General features: G+C 47.3%; 1 protein-coding gene across 2 annotated transcripts in view; it reads right to left on the bottom strand.

Moving 5' to 3' along the window:
* The window catches only part of LOC142573237 (dual oxidase maturation factor 2-like), a 547,099-nt gene that overhangs the window by 261,639 nt on the left and 266,456 nt on the right, over positions 1-19,004 (bottom strand). For both annotated transcript variants that reach the window (XM_075682837.1, XM_075682836.1), the window contains one exon: positions 2,544-2,697. In XM_075682837.1, the coding sequence (XP_075538952.1) occupies positions 2,544-2,697 (154 nt within the window). The remainder of the gene's footprint in view (positions 1-2,543; positions 2,698-19,004) is intronic.

A 19,004-nucleotide genomic window follows, 5' to 3' on the forward strand; every position in this document is an offset into this window, starting at 1 on the left:
GGACGCGGTGAGCGTCGAGCAACGCAGCGTTCGGCGCGGCAACGAAATGTGCGCCTGAGCAAGCGACGCACGCCTGAGCCTTAGAAACAGCTCGTTTCTAAGGCAACACCGCATTCACTAGAGGCGCTTTTGTACCGCTTTGAAGCATCGTACTCGTGGCTCAGTGGTAGCGTCTCCGTCTCACACTCCGGAGACCCTGGTTCTATTCCCACCCAGCCCATCTTGCAAGAGTTGAGCCAAAGCCACCTAGAAACAAGCGCAGCTGCTTATATACCGCCGCGACGCCGCGAGCGACGGCGCGAGTTGGAGCCCCGTTTCTCCTCTGTCGTGACGTCACGGTGTCACGTGGTCAGCCTTGAAGGCGACACCGCCGCGCCTGAGGAGCTGGGTTGAGCTTAGTAATATGCTTCGCATAAAACGGAAGCGGACCATGTACATACGAAAGCTATTCGACAAGCGCCCTCAACTCGGCGACTAGCACCAGCTAGTACAGGAGCTGCGAAATGCAGCTTACCTGTGGCGAGACCACACTGCTTTCGTATAGGTTCCCACGCGTTGTTCTTCCGCTCTGTGTCGCGGTAGTCCATGCGTTTCGCATCGTATACACATGGATAGTTGCGAATCGCTTCAAACAGGCGTCCTCACTCGCGCTGTCATCACACACGGATGTTGAAAAAAACCACAGCCACACTGTCAGTACGCGCACCGCAGGCCGCCATTCTGCCTTCTGCTCGCTGCCGCTACAGCGCGCATTGCATTCTGGTCTAGCGTCAGCCGCGTGAAATAGAACACGCTCTATCTCCGCGCCGGCGGCGTTGAGTTCGCCAAGCGCACCTGTGCACGCCGGCTACGCCGTGACGCCGAACTGTAGACTGCGCGTTTTTCACAGACGTCGCTTAACCGCGACGCGCGTGGCCGCGCGCGCACGTTACGCCGGAGTATATCTTGCCCATCTTAGAAGAAGCCGAGGGATAGCCTCTGGGCCTGGCGCGTCGTGGGCGCCGAAATGGGAAGTAGTGGCGTCTATGTGGACATCCAAAGTCAAATTCCAACTGTGCCTCAAGGTCAAGTTCAGTATGCATTTGCTGACTTGGATAAAAAGTGGTTCAGGGCCCCTTTAAGACCTGTAGGAATTCTGCTGTAAGTATAGGGCAAGTTCATGTCACCTTTTGCACACTTTCAATTTCCGAAACATCACCTTAAACATGAATTTATGACAACTCGTGGTGATGTTCACCTTAGGCCACACATAGAAGTGTGAATTTTAATTGGCGCACTCGGATACTTTTGCGCTGGATGGCAGCGCCCAGTGGCACCTCGTGAGGAAAGCTCGACGCCACCGGACGCGCGCGCACACCGAGCACCCACTTGTGGCAACTTCGGCGGCTGCTCTCGCGAGCAGCGCTCTCTTCGTTGAAAGAGAGTGCGTGCCTTTTGTTCCGCAGGTTCCCTTGCTCTCCGCTGGCGTCGAGCGGTCTCAGACACCCGGTCGTCAGAGCAGTCATGGAGATTCAGAGCGTTTCCAGCCACGTGGTTATAACACAGCGTCGACGCTGTTGGCAGCCTTAATCTCAACGGGCGCATGTAGAACCAGAGCATCCGCCGTTTGTCCCGCAAGCGCCACGAGCTTTGACAAGGCGAAATCGGACAGTAGCAATGGTAACGTGGTTTTCGCACCACTGTCATTTTCTCCTCCGAGGGCGAGTAACATGTTCGGATTGCGTGCTCGTCCTCCGAGTTTGACGAACGCTGGGTCTGCCCGACCCTGATTCGGAGGATGTAGGCGACGAGACACCTCTAGAGAAACTGCAGCTTGAGCTGCGCTTGCTGTCAGTAAAAAGAGCCCGGGTGTATACATTGCATTGTCCTGTCTCAACGTTCCGGGCGCAGTGTACATGTACTTTGGAGGCAGGATGATAACCGATGTGCTCCCACCACGAGAACAGACGGGTGCAGGGGGGTCTCATGCTGTAATTTTTTCAGCGCGAAGTAGTGAAGTGAGGCTATAAAAGAAGAAGAACGAAGTGCTAACGAAAGAAGGATAAACATGAGCGCTGACTGGCAACAAGATTTGCTGATGGAGAACACACAAATATATACATAAGGTAAGCAATGTACAAGATGCACTGGTCATATCGTCATGTCGGTATGTTATTGAATCAGCAGTAGAAACTGTAAGAACTCATCTATGGCAAGAGTGTTTGCTAAAATAACATCCGGGTTAAATTAGGGATGACATAGGGCCAAAAGCGCGAACTCCTTGTCGTGTAAGGGCGCCGAAAGTTGATTCACTTATCTGGCCCCATATTTATTGGTATAATAGGTTTGATAAATGTCCCGCATTTCCCGATCGTGATGGCGATCCAGCACATTTGCCTCTTCAAAGCGAAACTCAGAGCCGTTGCAGTGCAACATTAGGTTTCATGTCCTCGCTTTCTTAAGTCATTTTTGTGTTAACGGCTCAAGATGCATCAAAGGCGAGGCTCGAGATGCCTGATGCTGGCCTTACACACACGTCTTGGAAGGATAAGGAAGACACATACCAGAGCAGGATGAAAGCGTAGTGGCCGGCGAGGCGGTAGCGCCGGCCCCAGCAGAACCCTTCCAGGTCCTGGCTCAAGTACTCGCCAATAGTCAAGATGGGGAACGGAAGGCCTTTGACGAGCGCCTCTCGGTAGTCCTGCTTGACCTGCGTCGCTGATGTACACCACACTACTGAATATTCGCAAGAAAACAGTACCCAACGAACATTAGCACTTTCTTTGTAGTAAAAATAGGAAACATTAGGCAAGCCTACAACTTGTTCATTCTTTTAGATTATCATTGAAATTGCTGTCATCATTTGTAGGTTTGAGATTTAGTTTTCAGTCGCATTTGCCGCGAAAACGCCGTAAGAAAGAGAAAAACAGAAGGGGGCTGGCGGCGCGCTATAATAATGTTCTAAACTTAATCAGCTCTCAAAGTGTCTTATTCGGATAATCTCATTCCGGTAAAGACTAAGAACTTGATTGGCTTGCATAGATCACAGCTCTCGACAATCGGAGATTGTCCGTGATAGTCCTTCATATGGCTGCTACACTCTAAAAACGGTTGCACCATTCGGGGTCTATGCTTGCCTCTCAACAATAACCATCGTCTGTCTTGCTCGTGCTTCTTCTATTGAAAACGCTGTGCTCGCGGCTTTCCTGTCGAGAACGTTCTGACACGCTCTGCCAGGCGCGTGCCGTTCGTGACTTGGAAGTACCGGGCTCGCAGCGTTGAAAAGAAATGCGGGCAGCACAGATGACGATTATTGTTGTGAGGCAAATATACACCCCAAAGGGTGCAAACTTTTTTAGATTCTACACCAGACACACTGTGGCTCATCGCCGCGTTGCCCGTGGTGGCTATAAGCGGCGTGTCTCATTTTTCGTTGGCAACGTGACGGCTACTACGTACTTGAGGTACTGAACTGCACTACTCAATAAGGACATAGTCTGCAAGTTGGCTAGCAAGTGGACAGCTCAAACGGTGTAGTGGGCGTAGCAAGTGTTAGGAAGGCTGGCTCCCCTGTGGCTGAAACCAACTGCGTTCGATCAATGGCCTACCCGCCGTGGTTGCTAAGTGGCTATGGTGTTTGGCTGCTAAGCACGAGGTCGCGGGATCAAATCCCGGCTTCGGCGGCTGCATTTCGATGGGGGTGAAATGCGAAAACACCCGTGTACTTAGGTTTAGGTGCACGTTAAAGAACCCCAGGTGGTAGAAATCTCCGGAGTCCTCCACTACGGCGTGCCTCATAACCAGGAAGTGGTTGCGGCACGTTAAACCCCATAATTTTTTTTAATCAATGACGCAGTAAACCACGAATGTGCACAATACATGCTGGTAAGGTCGAAGTGTGCAAGACGATAAACGGCGCCTTAAGTACATCTAAGGGATGTCCCATTTGTGCTTCGTGGAGCGTGTAAGGCTGTGTAATCGGTCCATTATTATTTCTAATCTATATTAACGACTTACCATTAAACATCACCGCGACAATCGAATCTATCACGGACGATGGCTTTATTTATCGCGAAATCCGCTCTGTGAACTAGCATATAGGTCTCCAGGAAAATCTCGACCACATTACTACGTGGCGCTCATCATGGCAAATGTCTTATAACACTGATCAATGCCGATTAATGATATTTATACGAAAACAATGCAATTTTCTATATTCTTCTTCACCTAATAACAGTCCAGTCACCCTCGCGTCATCATATAAGTACCTCGGCGTTCATTATTTTCCTAATCTCTCATGGAGAACCAACATTGAAAAGAAAAGTCGCTGCTAAAATTAACCGCACATTAGGTCATCTAAAGCGCAACCTCAGAGGCATGCCCACTTCGACTCGGCAACTCGCCTATCAAACATTTGTTCGCACTCAGCTTGAATACGCATCGTCCATTTAGTCACCTCATCAAGAATGCCTCATTCCTTCCCTTGAAGGCGTGCGAAATCGGGCCACTCGTTTTACTGCACGAGACTGCAACTGGAATTCCAGCATAAGTAACATTAGGACATCGTTGTTCATTCCTTCAATAGAATCTCGCAGAACAATCTCACTTACTTGTTTCTTCCAGAAACTTGTTTATAGAAATCATCTATTCGCCCTACCTCTACAGAGACAAATCGCGCTTGGTAACGATTGCATAATCACCTGCATTTCAAATAGCTTTCGTGGAAAAATACTGCATTCAACTCATCAATCTTGCCACGTGCAACAATCTATAGGGATGGTCTCCCGGACAACGTTGTTCACATGTCTGACGCCATTATCTAAAAAAAAAAGCGCGCTGTGGTTCATACGTGGCTGCAGTGCTAGGCTTCTAAGCAGAAGGTGGCGGGAGGGAATCCCGGCCTCGGTGGCCGCATTTCGATAGGGACGAAATGCGAAAACACCCGTGTATTTAAATTCCGGTGCAATTTAACCCCAGCTGGTCCAAATTTCCGGAGAACCCTGCCCCCCCCCCCCTCCCCCTACAGCGTGCCTTATAATCGGACCATGCTTTTTGGCGCGTGAAACTCCATTATTAAATAAAATTATTCAAAGAAGAAATATGCAGCATTTTCTTTTGAAGTGTTTCCTTTTCGTTCAATGTGCCAGTTTGTTTATTTACTTACTATTGTACAACGATGTTCAAATACGAATGTTCGAAGTGCGTCTGTTGGCAGCCGAATTTCTAACCCCCTCTCACATAATACTCCAGTTGGAGCCCGTGAGGCAGCTGAATAAATAAATAAATTATGAAGGCGTCCCCGGCGTTTGTGACCGACCGGTAGAGCAAGGTACGGTCCCAGCACGAGGGGCGTTCCCCGAGCGAAAGCGCTGGAAAGATTGCCCCACCAGAAAGCGCTGAAGAGGATGGCCCACTATAGCGTCCCTCTTCTTCGCTACATTTACCCCGGGAACGAAAAGGGAGCCGTCCGGCAACCTATCAGCTCCTCACTATGAGTGGATCATAGTACGGCTTCGGGCGCTCGATGTGCACAATGTCTCGTCCATGACGGCGCATGTCCGAAGACAGTTCAACGGGTTCGATTACGTAGTTGACGGGGAATGCGCGTTCTACGACGCAGTAGGGCACTTCGTACTTTAGTAGCTTTGAAGACGAACCAGGTGCAGCGGAAGGAACCGAGAGCTACGCAAGCACGTCTTGCGTGGCAGAAATGGGCGCACATTCAGATGTATCCGGCCGGTATGGTAGACTTGTGCCGATCGTTTACGAGTAGTGCACGTACAGTAAGAAAAAGGGTAAAAAACCAGTGGTGCTCTCAGCGATATTGTACTCGTAGGTCACGAAGGGCAGAATTACGTCCCCATTTGTGTGGTTGGAGGCGACGTACATGGCAAGCATGTCGCGGAGCGTACGGTTGCAGCGTTCCGTAAATCCATTGGTTGGACGATGGTATGCCGCAGCTGCACGATGAAGAGTGCGAAGAATGGCTTCAACCACTTTGGACAGGAAGACACGTCCGCGATCACTGAGCAGTTCCTGAGGTGGCCCACGACGCAGGATGAATCGAAGAAGCAGGAAGGGAGCCGCGCGTTGTAGCTGCCGGAAGGGCGGCAGTTTCGGCGTATTGCGTGAGGTGGTCAACTGCCGGAGTGGCCCAGCGCTTTCCGGCCGGTGTCAGGGGCAGGGACCCACAGAAATAGATGCCTACGCGCCCAAACGGCCGCGTAGGGCAAGGTAAAGGTTGTGAAACGGCTGGCGAGAGGCGGGATGAATATATCGCGATGAAGAAGGGCATATCTCGGAATGCCGACTGCGAGATACTCCTAATAACCACTGGTGCCCGTCGGGCCGACGAAGTACGTTGTCGCGAATTGCGTGCCGTTATCCTGTGCAAAAGTGTATATCAGTCAGACCGCAACACTCCACGAACTTTTATGCAAAATTACACCCATTTGGCCGTATCTTCCCACATAACAACAATCCTCATCTGTCTTGTCCGCATTTCCTTTATTTAACGCTTCGAGCCCAGTACTTCCAAGTCACGAAAGGCATGCTCCTTATCAGCATGACAGAGTATTCTCGACAGGAAAGTAGCGAGAGCAGCGCTTTCAACAAAGGGGACTCAAGTAAGACAATCGACGATTATTGTTGTGTGGCAAGATACGACCCAAAGAGTGTACATTTGTTCAAAAGTGTACTGTGCACTGGTTCATGTGGACGCGATTGTTTCCTTTCACAGACACTGATAGGAAACAATTGCGTACATATGGCGTGTTTTGCAGCCTGTGGCGCAGCCGCGTTCAACCGCTTTTCTTCTTCTAACAGTGCAAGGTGCTCGGCGTGTGTCGCTACTTTTATTGCGATAACAATTATATGGACACTCCAGGTGCACTTCTGCCATCGGCGTCGCCGTGAGGTTCCGTATGAATGAAAGCTTGTGAGGGTGAGCCGGCGAACGCGGTTCAATCTCGAGTGCGCGAGTGAGGAACGCCGCCCGGATCCATGCCCTCTCCTGTGGCACGCGAGGCCGATGGGGCATTCTTCTCCGGTGGCTCATAGGGTGCCTCGATGTCCTCCTGTACAGAGTGGAGACAACCGCGGTGTGCCGTTCGGCGTTGGCCACGAGAATCGTGGACGGCGTAGTAGACGCCTTTGGTGGACGCCGTAGGGACGCGTTGCCAGCCCTCGTGTGCCTTGAAAGCGATCTGCGACGTGGCCAAAGTTCGTGCCCTCGCTGGCCTTATATTCAAAGCGATCTGCGTTGTTTGTAGAGCGCGCGTAGTGCTGGTAGCTTCGTCTGCGCTGCGCTTTCACGGTTTCGTTCGCGCTAAAGGGACAGATGCACGGAGGTGAATTCGCTCGCAGCGGCCGCGGCCGCGATTCATAACTCCAGCATTATCACAGACAGTTTACGCTGTCATGGAGCGAGATGTGTTCATGTTTTCCTGTGCGTGCGTGACATCGTGCTGGTTAATTTAGTTAAAGCACGTTGCCGGGCTAGTCGGTTCGAATTCATTACAGAATGTGTAAGCTAGACTCAACTAGGACGTAGAAAGAAGGTGAAAGAAGACAGAGTTGTCTCTGTGTGTGTGTTTCTTTCTACGTTCTCGTTGACTCACGCTTACATATTCTGTGATTGTTAACTTAGTTAGTAAGCGAGTGTTTACAAGTTTATATGGCCGATAGAACTACTATGCTTACTTCGTCCCTCTATCTATACATTTGCTATCGCAATCGGTGCTTTGCCTTTCGGGCGCAAGTGCGCAATTTTCTTCTGGTCGCGTCGAAGTGGTCGGTAATAAACGTGCGGTCTTAGGTAGGTGGACGCAGTACGTGGCGGTGCTGTCGCCTTCGTGAATGGCCGCCTAATCCTGGCATTGTGGGCCCAGTCAAGCAGTCTTCTGCCTGGGTGCGTAACTCGCTAAGCGATCGGTTTCCGGAAAACGCTTCCTACCTCTCCTTCCATTGCGCTGCAATGCTCGGCATCAGCATTTGTAACAGCGACTTCATGGAAAATGAAGAACGAAGCAGAAGCGTATGCGCCCAGGTGGCGACACAGGCTTGAAAGCTTCCTCAGCCGCCATGAACTTGTTTTCAACTGAGCCTCGTTGCAAGTCGCGTTACGGAAAAACATCCGCAGCACGGCGGACGCGGCCGGCTTGGTCGCGCAACCTGGCGCCATCTCCCAAGGCGGCACGAAATCCTCGCCGCGAACTCACGTACCACTGGCGTTGAATAAAGCACAAGCAACACAGACGCAGTGGACCCGCCAGAAGATAATAATAAAGTGTGAGGTGTACTCTACAGGGGAACAGCGCGAAAAGACAAAAGACAAGAGGGGGAACACACACCAGCGCTGACTGATGACTGAAATTTTTGTTAAGAAAGGAACACACATGTATACCTAAAGAAAACACAGTACATCACTGCGCGTGACGACAAGAATGAGACACCGATTAGGTTTTCCTAGAATTACTGCGGTCATTAAATTAGTTCTGCCTCAGTAAAGGCTAAAGACGGAATGCTGATGCGAGACGCACCCTGTTAACCTGTAGAGTATGTACCAACTAGCGCAAGCCGCCACGGTATTGAAGTGTATGGAATATGCCGTTTCGACATCGCTATTGGAAATGACAGATTGAACTTCACTTTACCAGAAGTTACAGCTTGATTGTTATTGTGAACAAACATTAGGAAGAAATGGCAATAAATATTTTTGGAACTTGTTTGGACAGTAATGTAACGCGGTCCCGTACAACGGGTCGGGGGCCAGATATTGCATTTTCTAACTTTTGACAGGTTGCCTGGATGATCTCTTTTTGTTTTGCAACGTTGTCAGGATGTTGTCGTTTCGTTCTTCTTCCGTTGTCGTCTTGAGTGCCTAGATATAGGCTGTGGCTTTTGGCTCAAGGTCTCTTGAATGTCGTCGACAACGGAAGCTAAAATCATTTCATGCTAATAAAGCAACAGAACACATGAAGAGAGAAATTATTGAAGCTCATGTGATTGGCGCACTTGGTGAGCAATATGTGAGCACCCCTTTGATTTTTCGCTTTGGAGAAGAAAAGCGGTCGGCGCTGTGTAGGTCTCTTGCACGTTTGTCTCTAGCTTTATTTTACGTTCTGGCATTTGACCAGTTGCAATGTATGAAAGAGAATATCCACCCGAGCGAGTTAAGGAAGCAGCGGAATCACGGCGCACGGCATTCTGTTGCGTTACCCTCTAGGGAAGTAAGAGGAGCGTTGGCTTGAATAATTTTTTGACTGCACTACCTACAGGATAAGCGCACACTTTTCACCGGCACATACCCGCATAAATGACCTTCTTTTTTAGACTGCTCTACTTTCGTGACCACAGCACAGTTTTAGATTGCGCTATCTTCGGGATCGACTCACGAAAATACCTAGAAACCCAGGTAAGCGGTACAGAAAAGTAGGAGCCACACGCTGAGGAAGACATTGCCTTAAAAAAATTATTGTAGCTAAGCGCTCTTTACCTCTCGTCTTTCCTTTTCAAGCGAAATGGATCATAAATCGCCCATGTTAGGGGAGCGGAGGCATGTTGTTAATGACAATAAATGATTTGCATCGTGACGTAATAGAAGAATTGAACCAAACTACAGATTATTTTGAAATACAAACAGTTAGGTCCAAGCAAAATGTGTTTTGCGAAATTTACCGCTTCCCAAGTGGAAAGGTGTTCCAATCCAAGCGAACGTACGTACATTATGATTCTTCTTCTTAATAATAATAATAATAATAATAATAATAATAATAATAATAATAATAATAATAATAATAATAATAATAATAATAATAATAATAATAATAATAATAGTCAATTTGGATACGCCCACTGCAGGGCAAAGGCCTCTCCCATACTTATCCAACTATCCCGGTCTTGTGCTAATTGTGGCCATGTTGTCCCTTCAAACTTCTTAATCTCAGCCGCCCACCTGTCAGCCACCCCCTGCTGCGCTTCCCTTCTCTTGGACTCCAGTCCGTAACCCTTAATGACCATCGGTTATCTTCCCTCCTCATTACATCTCCTGCCCATTCGCATTTCTTTTTCTTGTTTTCAACTAAGAAGTCATTAACTCGCGTTTGTTCGCTCATCCAATCTGCTCTTTTCTTATCCCTTAACGTTAAACCTATCATTCTTCTTTCCATAGCTCGCTGCGTAGTCCTCAATTTAAGTAGAACCCTATTCGTAAGCCTCCAGGTTTCTGCCCCTTAGGTAAGTACTGGTAAGACACAGCTGTTATACACCTGTCTTTTGAGGGATAATGGCAACCTCCTGTTCATGATCTAAGAAGGCCTGCCAAACGCACCCCAGCCCATTCTTACTCTGATTATTTCTGTCTCATGATCCGGATCCACGATCACTACCTGCCCTAAGTAGACGTATTCCCTTACCACTTCCACCGCCTCGCTACCTATCGTATACTGCTGTTCCCTTCCGAGACTGTTAAAGATTACTTTAGTTTTCTGCAGATTAATTTTCAGATCCGCCCTTCTGCTTTGCGTCTCCAGGTCCGTGAGCATGAATTGAAATCGGTCCCCTGAGTTGCTATCCAAGGCGATATCATCAGTGAATGGCAAGATACTAAGGTATTCTCCATTTACTCTGTGGCTTTCTCACCCCTGCTCTTGGGAAAAAGGAACGACAACACAGTAGTGAAAAAAATCACAGGGGCATTTATTGCACCTTTCATAGATAGCCTGCTAGCCGAGTTGCTATCCACAAAACATGCGGATGGGCGCACGACAAATCTAGAAGTCCGACTCACCACGACCGGATAACGAGTGAATATGTTCGCCCCATGCTGGAACCCAACGCCTGGTCGTTCGCGCGTACGGTCACGCGAACGGTGGCACGTTCGAAGGAAGCCACGCGAGACGGTCTCGCAGAAGCATGCATCGGCACACTCACGGAACGTCCGTGCAGCTTGCCGATCCTGGACCAAGGAGCAAGAGCCTTCTCCTTTCAGTATCCACCGTGGTGTCCACGTAACGCCGCCGTTAGCAGCGCAACACTCGCGTCATCTCTTGTACTGCGCTTCAACCAGAACGACTGCCGGGGGCATCACGGCATCACGCAGGCCACGCGGCGACGCCGGATTGCAGGAGACGAGAGCTATGCGGGAAAACAACATATCAGGGGACGCGTGGGAGTCGCGCATCCCCACAACTCTTATACCTAATTCTTCCCATCGCAGGTCTCTGAATACCTCCTGCAAACAGGCTGTGAGTATCATTAGCGAGATAGTATCTCCCTGCCGGACGCCCTTCTTTATTGGGATTTTGTTGCTTTCTTTATGGTGGACTACGCTATATACTACGCTATATACTACGCTATATACTACGCTATATACGACTATACACAATGCCTCATTACCTCGAACGTACCGGAATCTTGGAAGAACGCTAACATAATCCTAATCCATAACAAAGGGGACGCCAAAGACTTGAAAAATTATAGACCGATCAGCTTACTGTCCGTTGCCTACAAAGTATTTACTAAGGTAATCGCAAATAGAATCAGGAATACCTTATACTTCTGTCAACCAAAGGACCAGGCAGGATTCCGTAAAGGCTACTCAACAATAGACCATATTCACACTATCAATCAGGTGATAGAGAAATGTGCGGAATATAACCAACCCTTATATATAGCCTTCATTGATTACGAAAAAGCATTTGATTCAGTCGAAACCTCAGCAGTCATGAAGGCGCAACGGAATCAGGGTGTAGATGAGCCATATGTAAAGATACTGGAAGATATTTATAGCGGTTCCACAGCCACCGTAATCCTCCACAAAGAAAGCTACAAAATCCCAATAAAGAAAGGCGTCAGACAGGGAGATACGATATCTCCAATGCTATTCACAGCATGTTTACAGGAGGTATTCAGAGACCTGGAGTGGGAAGAATTGGGGATAAAAGTTGATGGAGAATACCTTAGCAACTTGCGATTCGCTGATGATATTGCCTTGCTTAGTAACTCAGGAGACCAATTGCAATGCATGCTCACTGACCTGGAGAGGCAAAGCAGAAGGGTGGGTCTGAAAATTAATCTACAGAAAACTAAAGTAATGTTTAACAGTCTCGGAAGAGAACAGCAGTTTACCATAGGTAGCGAGGCACTGGAAGTGGTAAGGGAATACACCTACTTAGGGCAGGTAGTGACCGCAGATCCGGATCATGAGACTGAAATAACCAGAAGAATAAGAATGGGCTGAGGTGCATTTGGCAGGCATTCTCAAATCATGAACAGCAGGTTGCCACTATCCCTCAAGAGGAAAGTGTATAACAGCTGCGTCTTACCAGTACTCACCCACGGGGCAGAAACCTGGAGGCTTACGAAAAGGGTTCTGCTGAAATTGAGGACGACGCAACGAGATATGGAAAGAAGAATGATAGGTGTAAGGTTACAAAAGAGCAGATTGGGTGAGGGAACAAACGCGGGTAAATGACATCTTAGTTGAAATCAAGAAAAAGAAATGGGCATGGCCCGGACATGTAATGAGGAGGGAAGATAACCGATGGTCATTAAGGGTTACGGACTGGATTCCAAGGGAAGGGAAGCGTAGTAGGGGGCGACAGAAAGTTAGGTGGACGGATGACATTAAGATGTTTGCAGGGACAACATGGCCACAATTAGTACATTACCGGGGTAGTTGGAGAAGTATGGGAGAGGCCTTTGCCCTGCAGTGGGCGTAACTAAGCTGATGATGATGATGATGATGACGGTGGCTGTGGAGCCGCTATAGATATGTTTTAGTATTTTTGCATACAGCTCGTCTGCAACCTGATTCCGTAATGCCTGCATGACTGCTGAGGTTTCGACTGAATCAAACACTTTCCCGTAATCAATGAAAGCAAAAATTACAGCAATGTACCTAAAAGGTGGTAGGAATGACCTTAGAAACTACCGTCTAATCTCTATTCTACGAGTCTTTTCAAAAAGGTCATGAAAAAAATAATTTTAACGCGTTTTACATTTTTTCCTCGTTTCTGATCCAGTGAGTTTGCCACAATATTTCTGTGTACTCATGGATTGTTTGCATTGTTCTTGTATTTTCGGTAGTTTCTGCATTTCGTGCAAGTTGATTTTTTCCTGTGCTTTTTGTATGGAATTGATGCCACTGTATGCCATGCTATGGTGCACGAACCAAGTCAAGCCTTTTCAGGCTTTTTGTCCATGCTCCAAACATCTGACAGATGCTGAATAAAGCTGAATTGAATTGAGTAAGGGTTGGTTATATTCCGCACATTTATCTATCACCTGATTGATAGTGTGAATATGGTCTATTGTTGAGTAGCCTTTACGAAATCCTCTCTGGTCATTCGGTTGACAGAAGTATAAGGTGTCCCTGATTCTATTTGCGATTACCTTAGTAAATACTTTGTAGGCCATGGACAGTAAGCTGATCGGTACATAATTTTTCAAGTCTTTGGCATCCCCTTTCCTATGGATTAAGATTTTGTTGAGGACAACATTCATTTGGGCTAGACGCTTGTCCTGTGTCGTTCTCCCCACTTGTGATCGTCTTCGTTGGCGCTGTTCCTTCGTAAGATTATGCTGGCGTTCTTCCAAGATCCCGGTACGCTCGAGGTCATGAGGGATTGCGTATACAGGGTGGCCAGTTTTTCTAGAACAATCTACCCACCATCCTTCAACAAATCTGCTGTTACCTGATCCTCCCAAGCTGCTTTCTTCCTTTGCATAGCTCCCAAGGCTTTCTTTGCTTCTTCCAGCGTTACTTGTGGGATGTCAAATTCCTCTAGACTATCCTCTACGCCATTAGCGTCGTGGGTGCCACTGGTACTGTATAAATCTCTATACGCCTCGTGCATCGCCTATAGAGGCGGCACTGATAGCCACCTAGCGGGCGCTTCCAACAGTACGCGAGGGAGCAGTAGCAGACGACAACTCTTTGCAGCAAGGATGGCTGAAGTTCGCGGCTGCGATTTCTCCTTTGTTCAGGTGCCAGGCTGCTGCTTTTGCGGTGAGAGCTGTAGGGAAGACGCTGACCGCTGTGGGAGCGGGTATGAACAAGATGTTACCAGTGTTTGGGACAACATGTCCACATACGTGCCAGGTGCGTCCCGCGGCCAAACGCCACGGACACCATTTACATGAAGTGAAGCTCATGTTAACTAGACGATCAATTGTGTTGATTAAGGCGATCTCTCGATCGTTCTTTTTTTAATTCTACCCTTGCCGTAATGCTGCTTCTGTGCCTCAATAATTAGCACCCGTCGTTAGTGCAGACTTATATCAAACAAATCCGCACGGTGCGATGTCTGCATATGCCGTTGTGATTTTTCTGCCGATGAATACATGTGACATCGCCCAATGAGTGCAGTAGAAGTCGCCTCAAGAAGAGTAATTGCGAATTTATTGGTGGAAACGCGTACAATAGTCAGCGAAGTCACTAAACGCACGGGTTAATAAAAGCGCGTGTTAGTGCTGTACCGCCGATGCAATTCTGCTGCATACGCCGATGAACTGCCGTTTCCGCTGCAGTGTTTGAGATCTTAAGGTCCTCAAGGGAGCTGCTTGGAAAGGTACAAAGCTAAAGTCTCAATAACTTTTCGATACTTTTTTATATTACTAGAGAGAGGTGGTACACGATATATCTAAAGGCAGAGCAGCGCCAGTCAAAGTAGATGAGCGCTGGTGGCAAGGCCGGGTCTAGTCCTCTGCAGCGTAAGCATAATAAGAAACAATTCGGGTGAGTACAAAATTCACATGCAAGAAGGACTACGTTGTGAAACAAACAAATCGCTCGACTTGTTAAGTCTGCTCAGGCCGCATCGAGGTGTGATGACTTCCCAAACGCGAAGCGAACTTTTATGCGAGAAATGGAACAAAAATACCATATGCAGCAACTATTAGCAATTCTCGCCCTGAACTACCTATCTTATAAACACATTTAAAAAATACACAATATCTAAGACGCCCTAGGGCGAAAAGAATAAAGCTGTTAAAGAAGCACTTCCTTGGTATCATTCCGATAAGACACAGCGTGATTTATACCCTTCACAAACGAGGCAGGGTGAAAACCTCGCAGCTCAAAAGAATGAACAAGAGTTATGCACAAAGCAACTAGCAACAGTTAAACATGCGCGAAGCCACACATAAAACAGATGTAAAGACAGGAAGTGCACGACAGCTGGTGCGAGCATTTACCGGGCCACATAAAACCACCAATTTCAGTTCTTGAAAACTTCAGTAGCTTTAACATACAACATAATGCGCTCGTGCAGTCGTGCTGCCTTTAGCTAGCGCAACGCGGTAAAGAAGCGGAAAACAATATAAGCGGCAAACGGCATTCCGAACTTGAGCGAAATGCCGTCTGCACTGCAGACGACCTTCGTCGCTTACGAGTCTAACTATGATCGAGTAAGAAAAAAAAACACCGACGAGACAAAGGAAAGGATGAGAACAAGAACTTTCCCTACGAAGCGACGATCCATTTTTGCTACCGTTGCTCCCGCAGATGAGGCTTTGCAGGGAATGATTAGAAGCGTATCGCCGGCACGTTTTCGCCGGTATTTGAGCACCCCACCGTGCAAAAATACTTGGACATTCCTTGAAGCTTTGGCTACCCCACACATGTGAAGGGTGTTGCCTATTTTGCTCTGAAAACGTGAATAAGACGGAGAAGCACGGTCAACGACAAAACAAACTACGGCGCGCGCCTGATCCTCTCCCGTGTGTTGTAAGCAAGGCCGCCACCAGTGGCGCGTCCATCGGCGCGCACTACGCGTATAGAACTCCTCAGCCACTTGAAGAAACTCAAACATATTAGTAATGAGATTGCCGGCTTTGTCTCTTAATGCATAGATTTGATTCTTGCCTTTTCCTATTTTCTTCTTCACTGCTTTTAGGCTTCTTCCGTTCCTGAGAGTATGTTCAATTCTATCCACATTATACTTCCTTGTGTCAGCTGTCTTCCGTTGGTAAATAACTTGTAAATTCTGCCAGTTCTATTCTATCTCTAGGGTAAGAGGCTTTCATACATTGGCTTTCGTTAATCAGATCTTTATTCTCCTGCGATAGCTTACTGGTATCCTGTCTAACGCAGTTACCACCGACTTCTATTGCACACTCCTTATACATGCCCTTAAGATTGTCGTTCATTGCTTCAACACTAAGGTCCGCTTCCTGAGTTAAAGCCGAACACCTCTTCTGTAGGTTGATCGGGAATTCCTCTATTTTCCCTCTTACCGCTAACTCATTGATCGGCTTCTTATGTACCAGTTTCTTCCGTTCCCTCCTCAAGTCTAGGCTAATTCGAGTTCTTAACATCCTATGGTGACTAGAGCGCACCTTGCCGAGCACGTCTACATCTTGTATGATGTCAGAGTTAGCGCAGAGTACAAAGTCTATTTCATTTCTAGTCACACCATTCGGGCTCCTCCACGTCCACTTTCGGTTATCCCGCTTGCGGAAGAAGGTATTCATTATCCGCATATTATTCTCTTCTGCAAACTCTAGTAATAACTCTCCCCTGCTATTCCTAGAGCCTATGCCATATTCCCCCACTGACTTGCCTCCAGCCTGCTTCTTGCCTACTCTGGCATTGAAGTCGCCCATAAGTATAGTGTATTTTGTTGTGACTTTACCCATCGCCGATTCCACGTCTTCGTAGAAGCTTTCGACTTCCTCGTCATTATGACTGGATGCAGGGGCATAGACCTGTACGACGTTCAATTTGTAGCTCTTCCTAAGTTTCACAACAAGACCTGCCACCCTCTCGTTAATGCTATAGAATTTCTGTATGTTACCAGCTATATCCTTGTTAATCAGGAATCCAACTCCTAGTTCTCGTCTCTCCGCTAAGCCCGTGTAGGAAAGGACATGCGCGCTTTTAGAACTTTATATGCATCTTTTGTCCTCCTAACCACACTGAGCCATATTATAATCAATTTACTGCCCGCTAATTCCTCCAATAGCACTGCTAGACTCGCCTCACTAGATAACGTTCTAGCGTTAAACGTTGCCAGGGCGCAGCGGTGTCGTAGAGGTAGAGCATCCGCCTCGCGGGCGAGAGGACCGTGGTTCGAATCCTGGCGCCGTGCGATTTTACACCGGACTAAAAAAAATCCGCGTGTTGATATAATTGCATAAACAGGCCTGGAGTGCGGCCTGATTCCGGTGTTCAGAACCGGTAACGCACTCCCTCACCAGAGCAGGATTGGCCACCCTGGTGCAGTACTTGACCACAACCTCCTATAGGAATACAACAATCAAACCCCGGTCCCTGAGTCTCCAGCAAGTGCGAAGCAACTGACCAAGGCGGCGGTCAGACCTGTGACGCAGCAGAGGGTGCTAAGAATCTCTGGGACAGGACAGGCCGCCATTGAAATCGGAACATTGGAATTATTTCGGAATAAGTTCTCACCATTATCTGAGAAGAACTTTTGAGTGCTTCAAACCCAGAATATTCCAAGAATATTTTCTTAACCAAATTCAATGCAGATTATCAGAAAAAATTCATTTGGTAACCCCCACAGCGTAAGAAAGGCTCCGAAAGCATGGATAACGGCTCACTCACTGCGATTGGTAAGGCAGAAATATGAGTCGTTTTCATGAGACTAGACACATACGGGATCCGCGTACTTTTAGGAAGTTTCGCAATAAACTGTATAAATCCCCAATTGATGCCAAGCGAAATCACTTCGAAAATTTATTTATTCAGGAAACGTTATAACCCACTGAACCAATATGTAAGCAGTAACACATTCTTCTTGGTCGTGAATGGGAACATGCACAACCACTCGAATTAGTTATAAACTACACATCGGTATGAGGGGCGCTATTATCTAAACTATTCAACAGGAGTTGTTTTTGAGAGGGTCATACTGCGGGAAAAGAGACGGCCTGCGCAGAAGACAAGGACGCAGCAAGGGACAAGCGCTACGATGATGGCGATTGGCCGTGTTCCTTTCTACGTCCTTCAGTTGAATTTCGCGCAGTACATTTATTTCCTCGCAGTATTCAACAGCCTTTCTGTGTTACCCGGAAGCAAACCTTATGACCAACGCGTCCTAGACTATTATGGCCTGGACGAAACTCCGAGGGCGCCTGTTCATTCGCCACAAATGCTGGTGAAGTTTAAGCATGTGACAATTTTAACTTAAAGTAGTAAATTATGCGACGTTCAGAACATACAAATCCGACCGATGAATTACAGAGTAAATTTAATCAGCGCCATCTCTGAACAAATGCACAACCATATTCTCTCGCAAGACGCCTTTCCTAGACGAATGAAACTTGTAAAAGTTAGCCTATTATTTAAAGGCGGAGGCAAAAGTAGATTATCGAATTTCAGGCCATTATCGTTACTTCGTGTGTTTTCTAAGGATATAGAAAAACTGATCACTGAGCGAATGGCATCATTTTGTGAAAAGTGCAACATATTATCCAAGCCACAATTTGGTTTCAGGAAGGGCTTACGAACTGAGGCGGTGCTTTTGACACAGAACGAAGTTATTCGGCAGGTATAGAAGACATATTACTAGGTCTTGGGGTCATCGTAGACTTCTCTCAGGCATGTGCTCGCATCATCCGCACTGCACTATATATATATATATATATATATATATATATATATATATATATATATATATATATATATATATAGATACGGTCACTACGGTTTCAGTGGTGTTGCTCCTCTGCTTAAATTGACATGTCCCTCAAATCTCGATTCCAGAAAGTTGTCACAGATAACGCAACGTTTTAAATCCACGCAGCAACGCTTGGCGTACCGTAAGGAAGCATCCTTGTAGCTCTGTTATTTATTATTTACATCAATGAAATTGTAAGAATGGAGGAATCAACTCACCTTATCATGTATACAGATGATGAGAACGTGATATTTACACATCATCGAAAATCTGACAGATTACGTCAACCGTGTCCTAGTCAAGCTAAAGGAGATGAGTACCGTGATTTGCCTTGTTCTAGACAGCACTAAAACAAAGGCCGCACATTTCCGGCCGTAAAAT

This window comes from Dermacentor variabilis, chromosome 2 (genome assembly GCF_050947875.1).
Source record: "Dermacentor variabilis isolate Ectoservices chromosome 2, ASM5094787v1, whole genome shotgun sequence".
Taxonomy (NCBI): domain Eukaryota; kingdom Metazoa; phylum Arthropoda; class Arachnida; order Ixodida; family Ixodidae; genus Dermacentor; species Dermacentor variabilis.